Raw genomic sequence first — 22,677 nt, forward strand, 5'->3', positions numbered from 1 at the left:
CGAGGCAAGCTCTCATCACGTGATCGCGCAACGCGTAATACCGCTCAAGTGTCTACGGCCCGGCTACCGACACGTACGATTACGATCCTGCAAGAACAGGCCGCTAGCCCTTTCCACGCTCTTTATTTATTCTCGCTTGGAGGAGGAAAGCTTGGACTACAACACCTGCTGCCGCGATCATAAGGAGTCGTCTAAGCGTCTCTCGTCAAGCAAAGAGCCCGAGAAACTGAGCACCGTCGATCCCGGATCTTTGGGTGGAGTCACCTTGAAAAGACGAATGTTCTTCTTAATGGTCCACGTGATCCCGGAGGGGCCGGGTACCATCCTAAAGGTCACCCAGGAGAGTACTACGCAAGAAGTGATGCTACAGGCGTTGCAAAAGGCCCAGATATCGCCGGAACACGTAGATGAGTACATCTTGGTGGAGGAAGTGTCCCGTGGATGGGAGAAAAAGGACAGAGAAGAGTTACCGACTCAACGCGTGCTGGACCCTATGGAACATCCTCTTCAGGCACAGGACCAGTGGAAAGGGGACGGTCGTTTCCTGCTGAAGCGAGTAGGCGACGATCCGAGCAGTAGAGCGTGGCTCGCCTCTATCAGGAGCACGGCCGGCCACTCGAAGCTCAACGACTCCAACACGAGGGACCAATCCACCCACACATGGGACGAGGCGGACACCTTTCTGGTCTGCATCTATAACGTCTCACCGGAGATCCCTTATGCGATTCTACGCGTGCCGATAAGCAGCTCGGCGCAGGACGTGCTGGCGCATGCTCTGATAAAGGCCAGAAGAATGGAGAACCCGGCTAAGTTCGTTCTGGTCGAGGAGCTGGAATGGGGCGGCACGGGCGCGGTTGGAAGCGGAAATCGTCAACTGAGAGTATTGAGCGACGACGAGAACGTTTACACCACGCAGGCTTTGTGGAAGACTCTCGGCAGGTTTATCCTCAGAGAAAGAGAACAAGCGATTCCGAGACGGAACTTGTTGCCCGCGACCCTCGATCGACTGGGATTTTCTGTGGGCAGATCCGTATCCCTGCCAGGATCCAGCAAAGAAAAGGTGCCTGTTTCGGAAGCACTGTCAGACCCCACTTCTAGAGGCATGAGAGGCTATCGGCTAATGTCTCGTAGACGAGAGGTTCACTCTGACGGGGAAGAATCCGATCTATTCAATGCCGCTATTCATCTGAAGAAGGTCTCGTTCAGAAAATTAATGAGCTGGAAGTCATAGTGGCAGTCAAGGGCGACGTCGATATCATCGATCTTCGCCACTCGGAAAAGTCATCTGTAAGTTCGTAGTTCAATTACCGTGATCAGAATTTAGTTCTGATCTTGCGAAGCGTTTCCCATGTCGACGATCCTGTCGAGATGTGATCTCAAATTGAAAGAAGAGCTTGAGAAGATCGAAAAATTTCACTTTGTTGAAAATTTACATAATACAAGCGTACGCCCGAAGAAGTTAAAATCTGTAAGTCTTTAAGTCGGATGATAAAACGCACGGTACGATCAGAATAATTAAATATCCCATTGCGATACTAAAGAAATATCAGGCAGAAGATGGAAAGAAATATCAGACAGCGTGTTTTTATCATTGATCATGCGGTGACGTTACGCGAGAAAAAATATCTCTGCAATAGGAAAAAAAGGAAGAATCAATCCCTTTAGGAAAAAACAGAATGATTTTTTGAAAAACATAAATGTCTGAAAAACAACGCGACATTCTTAAACTCGATCACGTACGCGATTATCTCCGTGATATTTGAGCGAAATATCGAATGAACGAAATCGCCATCGCTGCAGAAAGCACCTTCGGCGAATTGAATTTTTCCCAAAACAAAATCGGACGATACCGCGAGATGGAGATTATTACGCCGCCATTTACAAAGATTTTTCAAGAGTTTTAAAGAGTATAATAGCATATCTGAAGTAACGACGTAGTACAATCATTAAGTGGCAAAGCGACGATTCTTGAGTCCCCTTAAGTTCGCACAAAAGCCAAGCATCATACTGAATTTCGTTACGTGGCAGTAAATTCGTATCAGACGCGGATCGATACGATCCGTAACTATCGCGTTCGACGGAGACGCGCTGGCGCGTCGAAAATACAAAGAATTAAATGCCACGGGTCGCGCCTGATTTTATTATTTTTGTACAACGAAGGAAGGAGGGAGATCACACCGGGCGATCTCTAAACATTTTGCCAAACGACGATTCTAAGTGATTCTAGATCCGCGACACATTCATAACGTTTAGATCGGAAGTGCTTCCCTATTTGAATGTGTTTCCGTTTGAAATATATCGGATATCGCCTCTGTCTAATCGACATACCGCATCTCCAAAAGAAATTCCGCAGCTTCATGTGACTTCTCGTCATTCGTAAGCATCATCTTTATCATTTACGTCGTACCTGAGGTTTTTCCATCGATACGCTTTCGCGCGCGAACTCTGTAATAAAGTTATATATCGCTGTTATCGCACTTCGTTTGTTCACTCTATTAATGTTAATAATTTCTTTCTGCGTCTAGTCGACCATGTGATAAGGAATCTGAGTATAGAATCCAATGAGAGAGATCATCGTAATGTATATTGGGAGTTGCTACTTAAAGATGGTATTTACTATATATTGTTAACGCTAGAGGGTAGATCGGTGTTGCATTCTCGATTACCGTCCCTCTCTCCTGACTGTTTTAGCGAGCGTATGTATACGTAGATTATAAATACGAGACCAAGGAGTGTCGATGGAGTGGAAAAAAAACCGCGTCCGAACGTGCTATCGCTCTAATTTAATTATTTTTTCACGTGACAAGGCATTCGCGCGTCGACGAGCTTCGTCGTACACTCGAGGGCCGGCAGCCTAATTTTATGGGAAAATAATTTCGCTAATAATGTTAATTAATTGACTAATGAGCAACAATACGGAATCTGACGTCGCAAAACAGTGAGGTCGCGAGATAGCCTTGCCCCGTCTTCCACGTCCGAATCGCTCTAGATATTTTATATTTTTTCGAGACGGCCCCGCAGACTGACTCTTTAAAGTGAATCAGTACAATTGTACGACACGGAAACGCCGAGATTTTTTAATGCTATAAAAAATATATATATATATGAGATGTATTATACGCTATAGTCATATCCTTCCCCATATCGTGCTTCGCGACCTCACTGGAGACTCTGTATATTTTTCGATACCACTTCCTTCCTTATCCTCCATCTCTTCGAAAATACGTAATCACATATCCGCAGAGACCAAACGGGCGAGGCAGACAAACGAGACAAGAAATGAGAAACAAACACACACAGCCCAATTACATTCGTACACATATCCCCGAGTGAGTAAAAAGAGAATAAAATAAAAAATATTACACATTATACATTCAATAGAGTAATTTCTGTCGACGAAGAGAGGCATAGATCAGCACAGTTCGAAAGCAATTGTCCTATTTGCTAGCCGTGAAAAGAAAAAGAAAAATCTGATTGGTCCAATTTGTAGATCACTAAAGAGAAACAAGATCTAAACCAACTGTACTTATAATATCGTTAGATCGCAATCGTTTTAAAGCACTTTTGCAGATACGTGCTGGCCAACATCTAATTTACGATCGCTATATCTACCAACGCATTTGACAATATTGCAAGCGGTAAGGTGATCATACGTCTTTTTCTTCAAATAGATTTTTCATTGCCTACAATGTTTTTGCATTTATGGAAGTACCTTTCAATCAACATATCACAATTTCTCTTTTCCGTTGTAATTTCTTATTTTCTTCCTGCATTACGGAAATTTATCTATATCTCTCTTCTTTTTCCTACTTTCCGATCTTCTTACACACGTGAGTAGCTGCGATACATTAAAATATCTCAAATGTTAACAACGGAAGACTAATAAATCGTGAAATCGCGCAACAACTCTTGGCAAGCGCATCACCCAAACATACTCTCATCACCGCGTGTAACGTATACTAAATGATAGAAGCGAGAGATCAAAGTACATTTCGGTACACCGCAACAGTATTTATCTAATATGTATGTACACTGTTGGAAAATTTTTGTAGGTTTGTTAAAAAAGGTTCTTGTTAAAATTTTTGTGTAAAATAATCAACACATACATGTGCAGATTTAACATATGCCTGCTATGTTAATTGAATTTAACAAATTTAAAATGTAGAATTATTAAAATAATTTAAAGAATATGTTAAAGTAACACAATTTAAACGTATTTATTAAATGTGTTAAAATTTACAGAAAAAGAATGTTGATTTTATCTTACAATCTTAACTTTAACATAAAACTTATGTTAATTGTACACATAATTAACCTCAAATTACGATCAGAATTACATTTCTTTTCTGTTGAAATATTTTAACATAGTATCGGTGTTACTAACACATCCATATTGTGTTAAATTAACACAAAAATTTGAGTGGACCGTTTGGGACATGCGATTTATGTTATATTTAACACAAATTTTCCAACAGTGTAGCAGCATCCTCAAGGAACATTATGTACATAGCAGTAACGAACAATGGCTACTAATAACGTTAATTAATTACTATAATTAATATTCGACGCTCCTTGGACCTCCGACTAAACCCCCGTATCAAGAGAATCATCGATTGTAAAAGGGCAGTGTCTGTATCAAACGTTGCATCACGATTGCAACGGTTGTAACCATTCGTTGTTGTGCCGCCACCGAATGTCGCAACGAGCTGCATGCAATTTGCCAAATTCGCCTCCGAAAGCACGGACGCCGTCGGCGGACAACATATTGTTCCTCGTAAAATCACGATTTTAAAGAATCCTCCCAGTAAAATAAAATGACGATCACGAATTCACTCCGTTATGTGATTTTGACTTTAGTTCGATACTAAAACGACCCGCGCAAACCTCGATGTTTTGTTATGAATTATTATGTAAGTCATTAGATTATATGCAAGGTTATCTCTATTTCATTAAATTCGAAAAATCGCAGATAAGATAAACGCGATACCAATACGCTATTTATTCCATATTACTTAGTTTAATCATTTCGTTAATAGCTGTCATCAACACGCATAAAATATCTTTTATTTTATTACCTATTATCATTTATTATCATTATTTATTATTTAGCTTCGGATAAATTTATTCTAAAATAATAAATAAAATATTTTATTTTTTTCCCCGCGTAAGATAAAGCAAGAAGTAAAAGCTTATCGATGCATAGAACGCGATGTTGTTTCACTAACATGTTCGACGGCGTACATACATGACGATATATCATCCTTCGTCCGTCATCCCCTTTCTTCGAGGCTGACTTCAAAAAAACTCGGTAGGCGCATTTAAAAGATGCTATCTGTATTAAAAGCGGCGCGCACACGCGAAACGATTACTTCTTAATATTTTTGGGACCACTCTGATTAAGGACACTACCGAGCGAGCTCCCAGGAGCCGATCCTAAATGTAAACGGTACCAGTATTGAAGGCTCCTTGCTTTCTTCGTCGGTCGAGAGCGCGGACCGCACGAAGAAAGTAGGAGAAAGGAAGAAGCGCAAAGAACGAGAGATGGGCAGAATGATAGAAACCGAACGGAAGATTAACCTCGAAGATATCGAGCGAAAGGCCGAATGAATGGATGCTGGAGCTCACTTTAACGATCTACAATTCACGTCAGAATTCAGGATAGAATTCTATTTATAGTCTGACGCCCGCGTAATACAAGATACACTTTTGGAGAATCAGAATATACATACGCATACAAAATATAAATTAAACGTTAAATACACGACATATAAAGTTATAAAGAGAATTCTATTCCAAAATCTGACGCGAATTATCGTCTAAAATGAGCTTAACGCAGCGGCCGGGCATATCCCTAATTGTGTACATATCCGTGATTCTTCGGTAGCTGTTACGTTATAAAAAAAAAATCGCGCATAATACATATAAATATGATCGTATATACATACATATGCGTTATTCTCGAAGGGCCGTCGAGCGGCATTTTTGTATGCGTGACATGTTTCAGAGTCAAAGAAAGAAAAAAAAACGGAAGAATATTATGCTTAATCATGAAAAATTGCGATAGTTAGTAAAATGGAAAGATTAAAAAGAGAGAGAGGGAGATGAGAATTGATTAATTAACATTTATAATTGATTAATAAAGAGATGTATATTCTGGCCGCGCGCAATCGGGCTGGCACCGACTTCGCACGGTGTATCGATCTCTGATCAAACGCGACACGAGACGTCTCGTTTTGCGTAATTATGAACTTTATCACATACGTAACGCATTTATCTTGCAAGCGGTCGCTGCCCGCGTATCTCGTTGACGGCTTTCCCCGGCTCATCGTCAGTATCGCAAAGTATCGCTATGACCGTCGGAAGACAATTATATATGCAAGTTATAACGAACTATGCAGCAATTAGTTAAATCGCCGAATAATAATGACTATATATATAGTTATCAGAGAGAAGGGAACCAGGTTAATCGTAATCGTTTCTTGCCTATACTTCTCTAAAACTTCATCTCGTTCAATGATTTTTAGCGTACAAGTTTATAACTATTTACAATAATTAATTTATCGTCTTGGAAACGGCACGAAAAAATGCAGAACAGAGCGCTCCTCTCTCTGCTCGTTTAATGTACTTTCAGAACGTTCATTTTGAATTCCAATTGATTGTTCAAAAATTTCAATCTTAATCCGTTTAATATGCCATATTATAATTTCGCCACTAATATCTGTGACATTTTCTGTTTAACTTCCAGTTAGTGTATAAATTTCCGGAAATATTATTGTTGTACCTTCTCGTAAAATTATACTTTCCGTCGAGTTTCTCAGATACAGATTGGTCAAGATAAAAAGATTTTTTTGTGAACTTTATTGTGAGATATTATCGAGCAACGTGCCATTGTATTCCATGCATTACAATCGCTATTAAGCCGCGATGCTTGAAAAGTTAAGATGGACGATGAAAGATTTGTAAGACAAAACGTAAAAAAAAAGCTGTTACCGCTAAAGCAGAAAACTTCTTTCCTAGTACGCGTACAATATGCCGTAGCATTTCGTCACATTTAAATGACAATTATTACAAAATAAAAAAAAAAGAACGAGCATTATACGAGTAGCCGCTAACATTAATAGAATTCTCTTTGGCGTTATTATGTAACTCGAGTAGCCTCCGTTCTCGTTTCGAGGAACAAAGAGAAGCATGTAATACCCTTAAATTAAAAAAAGCATGCGACCATCTTGGACTTATAGCGAATTTACCATTACAATAATATATTATACTATTTGACATTGTTGAGAAAAAGGATCTACATGTAAATATATAAGCATAAAGAGCATTTTTATAAATAATTGTAGTTATTGTCATTTTAAGCGAGAAATTTTCCTCTCCACATCTCCTCACATATCCATGCAAATTTAAATGTAAAAGATATGTGCTTTTGTATAAATTTAAGGTACCTGAATAAACGGAAGATTTGTCTTTTAAATTGGTTACAATCGAATTAATACATTTTTTTAATCACGCCAAATTTATATTAAGATATAATTAGTTTTATCTGTTTCTGAAACACTTTTAATTTGAGTGAACTTTTAGATTTTAATCAGTTTTATTTTTTTTCGTAAAATGTATGATTAGTGCTTTATCAAATAAATGTTTATCTGACAACAATATTTTTCTGATGAGGCGCTAATCATACATTTCACAAAAAAATAGAACTAATTAAAATCTAAAAATTTAAAATAAAAATTAAGAATTATTATTATTTGCGGTTAATTACGTGTGTCATCGTCAAAATCTACTATTTCATTCTATTTTTGTATTTTTGTACCGTTATTTTCTATCAGAAATACTTATTCGATTTTACGTATGTAACAAAATACAAAAAAATCTGAATGTCAATTACATATTCGTTTCAGCAACAACCACATTTTAATTTGTCTAAAAAATTTGAAATGTTTTCTGATATTTAATGCTTCTATCGTTGGTACATACATATACCTACTCCATTAATGTTTTACAAACAAGGTGTAATCTATCTTATCAGCACTCGACGAGGAAAGTGTATTTTACTGGTCGTTGTTTAGTTCATTTCACGTCGCTGTACTTATAAGGTTTTACGTTCCTGCATAACACAATGTCCGTAAGTATATGACATCACTCATGACATATTCATAGCACAAATATAATCAAACGATAAAACAAATATTTAAAAAAATACAAGCTTTGTAGTAGTCTGCTTATATCATTGCATGAGACATATAAAGTAAATATAAAGTAAAGAAAAGATGCATGTCATTGCATAGTTTTATTAAAAAATACGATCAACCATTATTGAACCATGTCAGATGTAAATCACACTGCCGTCATCACGTGAAATTTTGAGCAACTAACTATGCAACTTCCTTTGTTACAAATATTAAAAAAAAAATACAAATCTATCTGAAAAAAGCCGCGATATATAATTTCTTTACAGTACAATTTTTACTGTTTAAATAAGGAATAAAACAAATAAGCATTAAGCAAATTAATATTCTCTCAATTTATATACACATTTACGACATATTGCTAATAATAACAAATAAAACTAAATCGAATAAAAAACAATTTTTACATTATATTGAAAATAATTGATTTTTTATAATTACAGCGATTGTCGTACACCTACAGAGGTCTCATTGTTCCCGTATTAACCCCTTTCAGTAAAAATGGGTAATTAACTTATATCCACAAACTTTAATAACAGTTAATATTAAACTGAATGATAATGTGTGATTGACATTTATTTAATAGATCTCTTAATTTAAACATTATACCACAATATGCGACATATCTAGCAAAGAAAGGAATCAAAGATATACTTGGTAAGTCGCCTTTAAAATCAATTAACTTTATTTTTTAATTTAACGCATTAAATTTCTGCCGAAAGAGCTTTGCATAAAAATCATTTTAAAAAATATATATTTTATATATATGTATAAGTATTTCAAAAATTATAATAGTAATTTTGTTTGCATGTCTGTCACATCTCTCTTTGCAGTTAATGGCACAAAGGTGAAGGAATGTCAATGTCTGTTGCCGAAAGAAAACTTGTTGCCGACGCCTGGGGTAAAGGCAGCGAATGAAACAAAACAACACTTGATGGTTCAAGTAGGAGGTGCTCCTCTTCCCGATGTTATTGAACTTGTAGGTTCAATTACTAACATACGCGGAAACAACATTCATTCCGATCCTGCAATTGAATAACGAAATAAAAACCTTTCATAGGCAAAACACGCAAGTAGTTTGAACGTGGATTCTATACTCTGCTTACCAGAATTGTACTTCAAGCCTACTACTCCTGAACAACTAATTGAATACTTGCAAACAATTGGCAAGGCAGCGCCAAAGACGCCGTTACTATACTATCATATTCCTATGATGACTAATGTTAACAGTAAGCGGCCTTTCGACATTTTAATATACGCATACTGGATATAATCAACTGGCATAATTAATAAGATTGATATTTCGTTATGTATACACGTATCGCGCCATAATTATCATGCATAAACATTTTGTAGTACACATGGGACAATTCCTTGAATCGATTGGTGATAAAATACCCTCATTCGTGGGTATAAAATTCACTAGCTTCAATTTAGAGGAAGGAGCTCAAGCGCTACGTGCTGATAATAAAAAATATATTATTTTCCTTGGCAACAATCAGGTAATAAAATAAGCGTTAGCTCGTAAAGTTTAAGGCCAGCACTTCAAGAGTAGGAAAAATACTAATAACTAAATAAAAAATTAGTAACTAAATTTCTAATTGATTACCAGTTATATTTACTGGTAATATTCGGGTTTATTTTTATTAAAGTACGGTTTTTTTTTACTTCAATATAATGAAAATATATATTAGATCTGATTTTCTAGTTAATAAATGCCGCGTATGCATTGGGAATGAAGTCTTTCATATTAAGCACCTTAAACATGTTTCCGGAACTTGTATTGGATCTTCTTGCTGTTTGCAAGAATGGAGATATGTTAAAAGCTAAAGATATGCAAGAAAAGCTTTCAAGTTCTGTAGCTGCTATAATGAAACATGGTAAATACTATTTTTACATCTAACAAAACGCATTGTTAGTAAAAATCGGTTGTTTGTAGGTAATCGAATCCAAGCTACAAAAATAGCAATGGCTCTTCTTACTGACATTGATGCAGGGCTATCTCGTACACCACCTAATTCTATTTCTTCTAAGATTGTAACAACTATGATAAAAGATTTGACAAACTTAGGATATCAACCAAAAATTAAATATTACTGAGAATATTTTCCTTTTCCAACTTATCTTGTTTGTATAACATATTGTATTATGTAGTATATTGTATTATATCATCTCTGGTTTTCCAATAAATTATCTAATTATAAACATAAACGTTGTAACAATGTTTTCTAAAAATAAATACTTATAAAAATCAAATCTAATCGTTAAATTTATCATCAGTTTAATAAATATATATAGTCTATACATTTTAGGAATATATTTTTAAGATCTAAAACCTAAAAAATGTTTTCCTATGAAATAGAGCAAATAAATCTTAAATATAAATATATAAGTAATATATAAAATAATAGTTTTAAGCAAATTAAATCAAGAATACTAAGTTTTATTACTAAGTTTTATCAAGAAAAAAAATTGTTAATTTGAAAAATATTTAGTCTGATACGTTCAACTAAACATTTTAGTTAATTGACTAAACATTAGTTGTTTCAACAATTTATTTAGTTTCTTTAATCAAAATTAATTAATTCAACTAATGTTTAGTTAACTAAAATGTTTAGTTAAACATATCGGACTAAATATGTTTTGAGATTAACAAATTTTTTTTCTCAGTGTATATATAATATTATCCAATTGTCATAACAAACATACGTTTATCTATATTTATTAAAGTTCTAATAATATAATTAAGATGATATAATTACACATATATAATTTGCTCAAGAGTGAACATATCGAAATCTCAAGTGAGCTCTTTAGTGACATTCATAAAATGGAGTTTGGATCAGAGGGAAAGCTAAGCGGCAATAAATCAAGGTCCTGATTAAGACAAATGTTTACGGGCTCAGAGATCCACGAAAGAATGTTTGAGCGGCTGCCTCGCGTTTCTTTTCGACAATTTTTTCATAGATATGTTCTAAATAACAAATTGAATGCTTTCTAACACTTAATGCTTTTATCTTTGACGTACTCATCTTTAAGTCCGTTGTACAATAAGTTGTATGTCGGTGTCGAATGCCAAACGCATGCGTACTATACTGTTGCTTATCATAAAAAGTTACATTATAGTAAGTCAGATGTCGGTGTTACAACACGAGAAGATGGTCAATTTCCATCTTTTACGACTTACAAATGTATGATTTTTACGATTAATAATAAGAGCTTACAATTTTTATTTATAGTTTGTTTGCATCATAAATAATAAAAATATTATTCATCAAGGAAATATTATATGGACAAAACCGATACGGAAGTTAGAAATCTTTTTTAAATATTCATGGAAAAAATGTCTAAAAATTTTAAAATGTTATATGATGTGAATATGGCAGATAATATTTTAAAATTTGTAAAATTCTTTATAATTATTTATGTTCGAAATTACGTTAACTGCAATGCAGTTTTCGATGACTACCAAATGGTCTCTAATATTCATTAAAGGTTGAGATTTTATTTAACATCTTACTGTGTTATTTTAAGTTTTCTTTGTAAAAGTTATCTGATTCGTGTAATTTATCCACATTAATAATAAATTGGAATAAATTACTAAAGTTATCCATTATTGTTTATGCTCAATATATATTAATGATTTAATTTTTAATTATAGAAAATGGTTATTCAAATCCGACAAATGACATATGACAAACGACTAGCGACATCTGATATCGACATACGACTTATTGTAGAACAGGCTTTAATGTTTCACAATAACAACCTATCTTATCAGCGCGTGACAAGAAAGTGTATATTTAGTTACTGATCGCTGTTTAATTCATGCGTTTCACATCGTTGCACTCGTGTAAGGTTTTATTTTACGCACAACACAATGTCCGTAAGTATACGATATTCACAATACTCATCATATAAATATAATTAAATAATCAAATAAAAATATTTAACTAGTGTAATCTTCGCGTACTCGTTTTCTAATCATTAGATATTATGTGTATAATTAATAAGTACACATATGTAAAATAACATATGCACAAATAAGTAAATACATATGGCTCTACTAAAAAATGCGATCAACTGAAATTATTGAGCTATACATGTACCGCACTTGTAGATATCGATCATGCTACCATAAATTTAAATCATATGGCAAGTGACATTTGAGTTAAAAGCTATAGCTATTGAGTTAAACTATAATATAATCATGTTACGTTCCAAAAATTCTCTTATCGCATCATATTAAAATGCCAGTTATTATTTCCAGTGGCAATTATACAAAAAGATTCTTAATATATCAATATTCAAATTGTAATATTTATTTCCTAATATAAAAAACGCGTATCGCTATTTTTATAAATAAATCCTTCCCATAGATGAACTGTTCTTCTAGATTTTCTGGTGTAATCTGATCCCATTTTATTCTTAATTTCTCAGAATAAAAATAAGATTTAAGATTCCAAAATAAAAAACTATTTAGTCCCAACAATAATAAATAGAAGGATTTACTGCCCTTGTTTCATAGTCCTTATTTTTCTTTAATAAATAAGACACGTAGAAATTAAAAAAACTTGAATTTAATATTTAAGACGATTTTTTTGCAGTCCCTCTTTTAAAACTAATCATTAAACAAGAAATAAAAATTTATCTGCAACGTCGCGGCACATAATTTTTTATATTAATATTATACAACATTATTATTTAAATAGGGAATAAAATATTATTGTTAAAAATAGAGAATAAAAAAAGTATGTAGAAATCAAATTAATAATCTCGAGATAGATGTAAATAACTATATATATACATATATATATTCACTAGATATATTGTTTAATATAAAACTAAAACAAAATAATTACGAAATTGTTCATAACATTAATTTTATAATTGCAGCGATTATTGTACACCTACAGAGGCCTTATTGTTCCGGTATTTACTCCTTTCAATAAAGATGGGTAATTAACTTGTAGCCACAAACTCTAATACATCTAATTCAATTATAATGACCACTTCTAATGACAATATATTTATTTAATAGATCTCTTGATTTGAACATTATACCTCAATATGCAACATATTTAGCAAAGAAAGGAATCAAAGGTATTCTTGGTAAGTTCATTTATTTTTAAAATCAATTTTAATTATTTAAATAATATTTAACCACGTATATTATTATTATTATTATTAAATTCTTGCAAAAAAAAAACTTTGCATAATAATCATTTCAAAAGATACAAAAATTTATTCATTTCAAAAGAAAAAATATATAATATATAACATTATTTTAAATAAAAGTAGTTTTTTTTATATATCACGTATTTTTTGCAGTTAATGGCACAAGTGGCGAAGGAATGTCAATTTCTGTTGCCGAAAGGAAACTTGTTACAGAAGTCTGGGTAAAAGCAGTGAAAGAAACAAAGCAACATCTGATGATTCAAGTAGGAGGCGCTCCTCTTCCTGATGTTATCGAACTTGTAGGTGTAATTACTAATAGCGAATTCGGTTGGATTGGACGCATTAGTGCGCACTCGGTGCACATTTAAAGCCATTGTACTCTAATATTTAAAGTAAAATGAACATACACTCTATTGTGTACGACAGTCTTAATGTGCACTGGTGCGTCCAACCGAATTCGCTATAACATACGCGGGGAATAACATTAATTCCAATTCTGCGATTAAATAACTAAGTGGAAATAATTCATAGGCGAAGCACGCAAGTAGTTTGAACGTGGATTCTATGCTCTGCTTACCAGAATTGTACTTCAAGCCTACTACCCCCCAACAACTAATTGAATATTTGGAAATAGTTGGCAAGGCAGCGCCAAAGACACCGTTACTGTACTACCATATTCCTATGTTAACTAATGTTAACAGTAAGTCTCCTTTCGGCATTTTAATATACGCATACTGGATATAATCAACTGGCATGATTGATAAGATTGATATTTCGTTATGTATACACGTATTGCTGCACCATAATTATCATGCATAAACATTTTGCAGTACACATGGGACAATTCCTTGAATGCGATTGGTGATAAAATACCCTCGTTCGTGGGTATAAAATTTACTAGCGCCAACTTAGAGGAAGGAGCACAAGCACTACGTGCTGATAATGAGAAATATGTTATTTTCCTTGGCAATGATCAGGTAATAAAATAATAGTTAGCTCGTAAGGTTTAGCATAAGAAGCTGACGCTTTTTCTTGTGTAGAAAATAAATCAGAAATTGCTAGTAACTGATACTAGGCCAGATATTAATTAGTTACTGGCTATATTTTGTCTTATTTTCTACCTGGTTTGTATTCTTTTATTTCAATGTAATATAGAAATATAATATATCGTGATCTGATTTTCTAGTTAATAAATGCCGCGTCTGCATTGGGGATGGATTCATTTATAGTAACCGGTATAAACATGTTTCCGGAATTTATATTAAATCTTCTTGCTGTTTGCAAGAAACGGAGATATATTAAAGCTAAAGATATGCAAGAGAAGCTTTCAAGTGCTGTAGTTGCTATAACAAAACATGGTAAATACTATTTTTGCGTATGATGGAGCACTTTACGCGAAAGCAGTTACGAAAAATGATTATTTGTAGGTAATTGGGTGCAAACTATGAAAGTAGCAATGGCTCTTCTTACTGACATTGATGTAGGACCACCTCGTGCACCCCTTAAATCTATTTCTTCGGAAGCTGTAGCAATTATGACAAAGGATTTAACGAACTTAGGATATCAGCCAAAAGTAAACACTCTTGAGAATATTTTTCTTTTTTAGTTTATCACATTTTTGTGATATATATTACTACTATCTCATTTTAGATTTTTCAATAAATTGTTACTAATTACTTACATATAAAGCACAAAACATAAATGATATATGTATATAAAAATCAAAAAATTTCTCAATGAAAAATTTTTTTATTGAGAAATTTTTTGATTTTTATATACATATATCATTTATGTTTTGTGCTTTATATGTAAGTAATTAGTAACAATTTATTGAAAAATCTAAAATGAGATAGTATAATATATATCACAAAAATGTGATAAACTAAAAAAGAAAAATATTCTCAAGAGTGTTTAACTTTTGGCTGATATCCTAAGTTTGTTAAATCCTTTGTCATAATTGCTACAGCTTCCGAAGAAATAGATTTAAGGGGTGCACGAGGTAGTCCTACATCAATGTCAGTAAGAAGAGCCATTGCTACTTTCATAGTTTGCACCCAATTACCTACAAATAATCATTTTTCGTAACTGCTTTCGCGTAAAGTGCTCCATCATACGCAAAAATAGTATTTACCATGTTTTGTTATAGCAACTACAGCACTTGAAAGCTTCTCTTGCATATCTTTAGCTTTTAATATATCTCCGTTCTTGCAAACAGCAAGAAGATTTAATATAAATTCCGGAAACATGTTTATACCGGTTACTATAAATGAATCCATCCCCAATGCAGACGCGGCATTTATTAACTAGAAAATCAGATCACGATATATTATATTTCTATATTACATTGAAATAAAAGAATACAAACCAGGTAGAAAATAAGACAAAATATAGCCAGTAACTAATTAATATCTGGCCTAGTATCTAGTTACTAGCAATTTCTGATTTATTTTCTACACAAGAAGCGTCAGCTTCTTATGCTAAACCTTACGAGCTAACTATTATTTTATTACCTGATCATTGCCAAGGAAAATAACATATTTCTCATTATCAGCACGTAGTGCTTGTGCTCCTTCCTCTAAGTTGGCGCTAGTAAATTTTATACCCACGAACGAGGGTATTTTATCACCAATCGATTCAAGGAATTGTCCCATGTGTACTGCAAAATGTTTATGCATGATAATTATGGTGCAGCAATACGTGTATACATAACGAAATATCAATCTTATCAATCATGCCAGTTGATTATATCCAGTATGCGTATATTAAAATGCCGAAAGGAGACTTACTGTTAACATTAGTTAACATAGGAATATGGTAGTACAGTAACGGTGTCTTTGGCGCTGCCTTGCCAACTATTTCCAAATATTCAATTAGTTGTTGGGGGGTAGTAGGCTTGAAGTACAATTCTGGTAAGCAGAGCATAGAATCCACGTTCAAACTACTTGCGTGCTTCGCCTATGAATTATTTCCACTTAGTTATTTAATCGCAGAATTGGAATTAATGTTATTCCCCGCGTATGTTATAGCGAATTCGGTTGGACGCACCAGTGCACATTAAGACTGTCGTACACAATAGAGTGTATGTTCATTTTACTTTAAATATTAGAGTACAATGGCTTTAAATGTGCACCGAGTGCGCACTAATGCGTCCAATCCAACCGAATTCGCTATTAGTAATTACACCTACAAGTTCGATAACATCAGGAAGAGGAGCGCCTCCTACTTGAATCATCAGATGTTGCTTTGTTTCTTTCACTGCTTTTACCCAGACTTCTGTAACAAGTTTCCTTTCGGCAACAGAAATTGACATTCCTTCGCCACTTGTGCCATTAACTGCAAAAAATACGTGATATATAAAAAATTACTACTTTTATTTAAAATAATTGTTATATATTATATATTTTTTCTTTTGAAATGAATAAATTTTTGTATCTTTTGAAATGATTATTATGCAAAGTTTTTTTTTTTGCAAGAATTTAATAATAATAATAATAATATACGTGGTTAAATATTATTTAAATAATTAAAATTGATTTTAAAAATAAATGAACTTACCAAGAATACCTTTGATTCCTTTCTTTGCTAAATATGTTGCATATTGAGGTATAATGTTCAAATCAAGAGATCTATTAAATAAATATATTGTCATTAGAAGTGGTCATTATAATTGAATTAGATGTATTAGAGTTTGTGGCTACAAGTTAATTACCCATCTTTATTGAAAGGAGTAAATACCGGAACAATAAGGCCTCTGTAGGTGTACAATAATCGCTGCAATTATAAAATTAATGTTATGAACAATTTCGTAATTTATTTTGTTTAGTTTTATATTAACAATATATCTAGTGAATATATATATGTATATATATAGTTATTTACATCTATCTCGAGATTATTAATTTGATTTCTACATACTTTTTTTATTCTCTATTTTTAACAATAATATTTTATTCCCTATTTAAATAATAATGTTGTATAATATTTAATATAAAAAAATTATTGAGCTGACGTGCCGCGACGTCGCAGATAAATTTTTATTTCTTGTTTAATGATTAGTTTTAAAAGAGGGACTGCAAAAAAATCGTCTTAAATATTAAATTCAAGTTTTTTTTAATTTTTACGTGTCTTATTTATTAAAGAAAAATAAGGACTATGAAACAGAGGGCAGTAAATCCTTCTATTTTATTATTGTTGGGACTAAATAGTTTTTTATTTTGGAATCTTAAATCTTATTTTTATTCTGAGAAATTAAGAATAAAATGGGATCAGATTACACCAGAAAATCTAGAAGAACAGTTCATCTATGGGAAGGATTTATTTATAAAAATAGCGATACGCGTTTTTTATATTAGGAAATAAATATTACAATTTGAATATTGATATATTAAGAATCTTTTTGTATAATTGCCACTGGAAATAATAACTGGCATTTTAATATGATGCGATAAGAGAATTTTTGGAACGTAACATGATTATATTATAGTTTAACTCAATAGCTATAGCTTTTAACTCAAATGTCACTTGCCATATGATTTAAATTTATGGTAGCATGATCGATATCTACAAGTGCGGTACATGTATAGCTCAATAATTTCAGTTGATCGCATTTTTTAGTAGAGCCATATGTATTTACTTATTTGTGCATATGTTATTTTACATATGTGTACTTATTAATTATACACATAATATCTAATGATTAGAAAACGAGTACGCGAAGATTACACTAGTTAAATATTTTTATTTGATTATTTTTAATTATATTTATATGATGAGTATTGTGAATATCGTATACTTACGGACATTGTGTTGTGCGTAAAATAAAACCTTACACGAGTGCAACGATGTGAAACGCATGAATTAAACAGCGATCAGTAACTAAATATACACTTTCTTGTCACGCGCTGATAAGATAGGTTGTTATTGTGAAACATTAAAGCCTGTTCTACAATAAGTCGTATGTCGATATCAGATGTCGCTAGTCGTTTGTCATATGTCATTTGTCGGATTTGAATAACCATTTTCTATAATTAAAAATTAAATCATTAATATATATTGAGCATAAACAATAATGGATAACTTTAGTAATTTATTCCAATTTATTATTAATGTGGATAAATTACACGAATCAGATAACTTTTACAAAGAAAACTTAAAATAACACAGTAAGATGTTAAATAAAATCTCAACCTTTAATGAATATTAGAGACCATTTGGTAGTCATCGAAAACTGCATTGCAGTTAACGTAATTTCGAACATAAATAATTATAAAGAATTTTACAAATTTTAAAATATTATCTGCCATATTCACATCATATAACATTTTAAAATTTTTAGACATTTTTTCCATGAATATTTTAAAAAATATTTCTAACTTCCGTATCGGTTTTGTCATATAATATTTTCCTTGATGAATAATTATTTTATTATTTATGATGCAAACAAACTATAAAATAAAAATTGTAAGCTCTTATTATTAATCGTAAAAATCATACATTTGTAAGTCGTAAAAAGATGGAAATTGACCATCTTCTGTTGTAACACCGACATCTGACTTACTATAATGTAACTTTTTATGATAAGCAACAGTATAGTACGCATGCGTTTGGCATTCGACACCGACATACAACTTATTGTACAACGGACTTAAAGATGAGTACGTCAAAGATAAAAGCATTAAGTGTTAGAAAGCATTCAATTTGTTATTTAGAACATATCTATGAAAAAATTGTCGAAAAGAAACGCGAGGCAGCCGCTCAAACATTCTTTCGTGGATCTCTGAGCCCGTAAACATTTGTCTTAATCAGGACCTTGATTTTATTGCCGCTTAGCTTTCCCTCTGATCCAAACTCCATTTTATGAATGTCACTAAAGAGCTCACTTGAGATTTCGATATGTTCACTCTTGAGCAAATTATATATGTGTAATTATATCATCTTAATTATATTATTAGAACTTTAATAAATATAGATAAACGTATGTTTGTTATGACAATTGGATAATATTATATATACACTGAGAAAAAAAATTTGTTAATCTCAAAACATATTTAGTCCGATATGTTTAACTAAACATTTTAGTTAACTAAACATTAGTTGAATTAATTAATTTTTGATTAAAGAAACTAAATAAATTGTTGAAACAACTAATGTTTAGTCAATTAACTAAAATGTTTAGTTGAACGTATCAGACTAAATATTTTTCAAATTAACAATTTTTTTTCTTGATAAAACTTAGTAATAAAACTTAGTATTCTTGATTTAATTTGCTTAAAACTATTATTTTATATATTACTTATATATTTATATTTAAGATTTATTTGCTCTATTTCATAGGAAAACATTTTTTAGGTTTTAGATCTTAAAAATATATTCCTAAAATGTATAGACTATATATATTTATTAAACTGATGATAAATTTAACGATTAGATTTGATTTTTATAAGTATTTATTTTTAGAAAACATTGTTACAACGTTTATGTTTATAATTAGATAATTTATTGGAAAACCAGAGATGATATAATACAATATACTACATAATACAATATGTTATACAAACAAGATAAGTTGGAAAAGGAAAATATTCTCAGTAATATTTAATTTTTGGTTGATATCCTAAGTTTGTCAAATCTTTTATCATAGTTGTTACAATCTTAGAAGAAATAGAATTAGGTGGTGTACGAGATAGCCCTGCATCAATGTCAGTAAGAAGAGCCATTGCTATTTTTGTAGCTTGGATTCGATTACCTACAAACAACCGATTTTTACTAACAATGCGTTTTGTTAGATGTAAAAATAGTATTTACCATGTTTCATTATAGCAGCTACAGAACTTGAAAGCTTTTCTTGCATATCTTTAGCTTTTAACATATCTCCATTCTTGCAAACAGCAAGAAGATCCAATACAAGTTCCGGAAACATGTTTAAGGTGCTTAATATGAAAGACTTCATTCCCAATGCATACGCGGCATTTATTAACTAGAAAATCAGATCTAATATATATTTTCATTATATTGAAGTAAAAAAAAACCGTACTTTAATAAAAATAAACCCGAATATTACCAGTAAATATAACTGGTAATCAATTAGAAATTTAGTTACTAATTTTTTATTTAATTATTAGTTTTTTTTCTACTCTTGAAGTGCTGGCCTTAAACTTTACGAGCTAACGCATATTTTATTACCTGATTGTTGCCAAGGAAAATAATATATTTTTTATTATCAGCACGTAGCGCTTGAGCTCCTTCCTCTAAATTGAAGCTAGTGAATTTTATACCCACGAATGAGGGTATTCTATCACCAATTGATTCAAGGAATTGTCCCATGTGTACTACAAAATGTTTATGCATGATAATTATGGCGCGATACGTGTATACATAACGAAATATCAATCTTATTAATTATGCCAGTTGATTATATCCAGTATGCGTATATTAAAATGTCGAAAGGCCGCTTACTGTTAACATTAGTCATCATAGGAATATGATAGTATAGTAACGGCGTCTTTGGCGCTGCCTTGCCAATTGTTTGCAAGTATTCAATTAGTTGTTCAGGAGTAGTAGGCTTGAAGTACAATTCTGGTAAGCAGAGTATAGAATCCACGTTCAAACTACTTGCGTGTTTTGCCTATGAAAGGTTTTCATTTTGTTATTCAATTGCAGAATCGGAATGAATGTTGTTTCTCGCGTATGTTAGTAATTGAACCTACAAGTTCAATAACATCGGGAAGAGGAGCACCTCCTACTTGAACCATCAAGTGTTGTTTTGTTTCATTCGCTGCCTTTACCCAGGCGTCGGCAACAAGTTTTCTTTCGGCAACAGACATTGACATTCCTTCACCATTTGTGCCATTAACTGCAAAGAGAGATGTGACAGACATGCAAACAAAATTACTATTATAATTTTTGAAATACTTATTACATATATATATAAATATATATATATGTATTTTTTAAAATGATTTTTATGCAAAGCTCTTTCGGCAGAAATTTAATGCGTTAAATTAAAAAATAAAGTTAATTGATTTTAAAGGCGACTTACCAAGTATATCTTTGATTCCTTTCTTTGCTAGATATGTCGCATATTGTGGTATAATGTTTAAATTAAGAGATCTATTAAATAAATGTCAATCACACATTATCATTCAGTTTAATATTAACTGTTATTAAAGTTTGTGGATATAAGTTAATTACCCATTTTTACTGAAAGGGGTTAATACGGGAACAATGAGACCTCTGTAGGTGTACGACAATCGCTGTAATTATAAAAAATCAATTATTTTCAATATAATGTAAAAATTGTTTTTTATTCGATTTAGTTTTATTTGTTATTATTAGCAATATGTCGTAAATGTGTATATAAATTGAGAGAATATTAATTTGCTTAATGCTTATTTGTTTTATTCCTTATTTAAACAGTAAAAATTGTACTGTAAAGAAATTATATATCGCGGCTTTTTTCAGATAGATTTACATATTTTTTTATGAATATTTGTAACAAAGGAAGTACATAGTTAGTTGCTCAAAATTTCACGTGATGACGGCAGTGTGATTTACATCTGACATGGTTCAATAATGGTTGATCGTATTTTTTAATAAAACTATGCAATGACATGCATCTTTTCTTTACTTTATATTTACTTTATATGTCGCATGCAATGATATAAGCAGACTACTACAAAGCTTGTATTTTTTTAAATTTGTTTTATCGTTTGATTATATTTGTGCTATGAATATGTCATGAGTGATGTCATATACTTACGGACATTGTGTTATGCAGGAACGTAAAACCTTATAAGTACAGCGACGTGAAATGAACTAAACAACGACCAGTAAAATACACTTTCCTCGTCGAGTGCTGATAAGATAGATTACACCTTGTTTGTAAAACATTAATGGAGTAGGTATATGTATGTACCAACGATAGAAGCATTAAATATCAGAAAACATTTCAAATTTTTTAGACAAATTAAAATGTGGTTGTTGCTGAAACGAATATGTAATTGACATTCAGATTTTTTTGTATTTTGTTACATACGTAAAATCGAATAAGTATTTCTGATAGAAAATAACGGTACAAAAATACAAAAATAGAATGAAATAGTAGATTTTGACGATGACACACGTAATTAACCGCAAATAATAATAATTCTTAATTTTTATTTTAAATTTTTAGATTTTAATTAGTTCTATTTTTTTGTGAAATGTATGATTAGCGCCTCATCAGAAAAATATTGTTGTCAGATAAACATTTATTTGATAAAGCACTAATCATACATTTTACGAAAAAAAATAAAACTGATTAAAATCT

The 22,677-nt window shown here is 32.0% G+C and overlaps 4 protein-coding genes and 1 pseudogene across 5 annotated transcripts in view; 3 read left to right on the forward strand and 2 right to left on the reverse strand.

Moving 5' to 3' along the window:
• Positions 1-7,474, forward strand: part of LOC139810795 (1-phosphatidylinositol 4,5-bisphosphate phosphodiesterase epsilon-1-like) — a 117,549-nt gene extending 110,075 nt beyond the window's left edge. The window contains 1 exon segment of the mRNA XM_071774682.1: positions 2-7,474. Coding sequence (XP_071630783.1) covers positions 2-1,231 — 1,230 coding nt within the window. The 3' untranslated portion in view covers positions 1,232-7,474.
• A 404-nt stretch (positions 7,475-7,878) lies between these two features.
• Positions 7,879-10,403, forward strand: LOC139810796 (N-acetylneuraminate lyase-like; annotated as a pseudogene).
• A 1,528-nt stretch (positions 10,404-11,931) lies between these two features.
• Positions 11,932-15,032, forward strand: LOC139809545 (N-acetylneuraminate lyase-like). The gene is given in 10 exon segments (XM_071772485.1): positions 11,932-12,078; positions 13,089-13,150; positions 13,234-13,304; positions 13,524-13,669; positions 13,902-14,070; positions 14,201-14,223; positions 14,225-14,347; positions 14,557-14,728; positions 14,798-14,943; positions 15,021-15,032. Coding segments are annotated over 10 exon segments (930 nt in total). The 5' UTR covers positions 11,932-12,072.
• A 67-nt stretch (positions 15,033-15,099) lies between these two features.
• LOC139809404 (N-acetylneuraminate lyase-like) lies at positions 15,100-18,304 on the reverse strand. Its single transcript, XM_071772264.1, has 8 exons — positions 18,167-18,304; positions 17,080-17,141; positions 16,926-16,996; positions 16,558-16,703; positions 16,157-16,325; positions 15,881-16,026; positions 15,502-15,673; positions 15,100-15,432 (listed from the first exon to the last, which is right to left on the reverse strand). Exons 1-8 carry the CDS (start codon positions 18,170-18,172, stop codon positions 15,272-15,274), a joined length of 933 nt encoding a protein of 310 aa, XP_071628365.1. The 5' UTR covers positions 18,173-18,304; the 3' UTR covers positions 15,100-15,271.
• A 1,539-nt stretch (positions 18,305-19,843) lies between these two features.
• Positions 19,844-22,361, reverse strand: LOC139809265 (N-acetylneuraminate lyase-like). Of its 2 annotated transcripts, XM_071772019.1 has the most exons (8): positions 22,129-22,361; positions 21,561-21,622; positions 21,409-21,479; positions 21,077-21,222; positions 20,826-20,994; positions 20,553-20,698; positions 20,175-20,346; positions 19,844-20,115 (listed from the first exon to the last, which is right to left on the reverse strand). In XM_071772019.1, the coding sequence occupies exons 1-8, from the start codon at positions 22,132-22,134 to the stop codon at positions 19,955-19,957; spliced, it is 933 nt and encodes a 310-aa protein (XP_071628120.1). In that variant the 5' UTR covers positions 22,135-22,361; the 3' UTR covers positions 19,844-19,954. The 2 variants fall into 2 exon arrangements, with proteins under 2 accessions (XP_071628120.1, XP_071628121.1); XM_071772020.1 differs by lacking the exons at positions 21,409-21,479; positions 21,561-21,622 and having other exon boundaries at positions 22,129-22,359.
• Between the last annotated feature and the right edge of the window lie 316 nt (positions 22,362-22,677).

Source organism: Temnothorax longispinosus, chromosome 3, assembly GCF_030848805.1.
Source record: "Temnothorax longispinosus isolate EJ_2023e chromosome 3, Tlon_JGU_v1, whole genome shotgun sequence".
Lineage (NCBI taxonomy): Eukaryota > Metazoa > Arthropoda > Insecta > Hymenoptera > Formicidae > Temnothorax > Temnothorax longispinosus.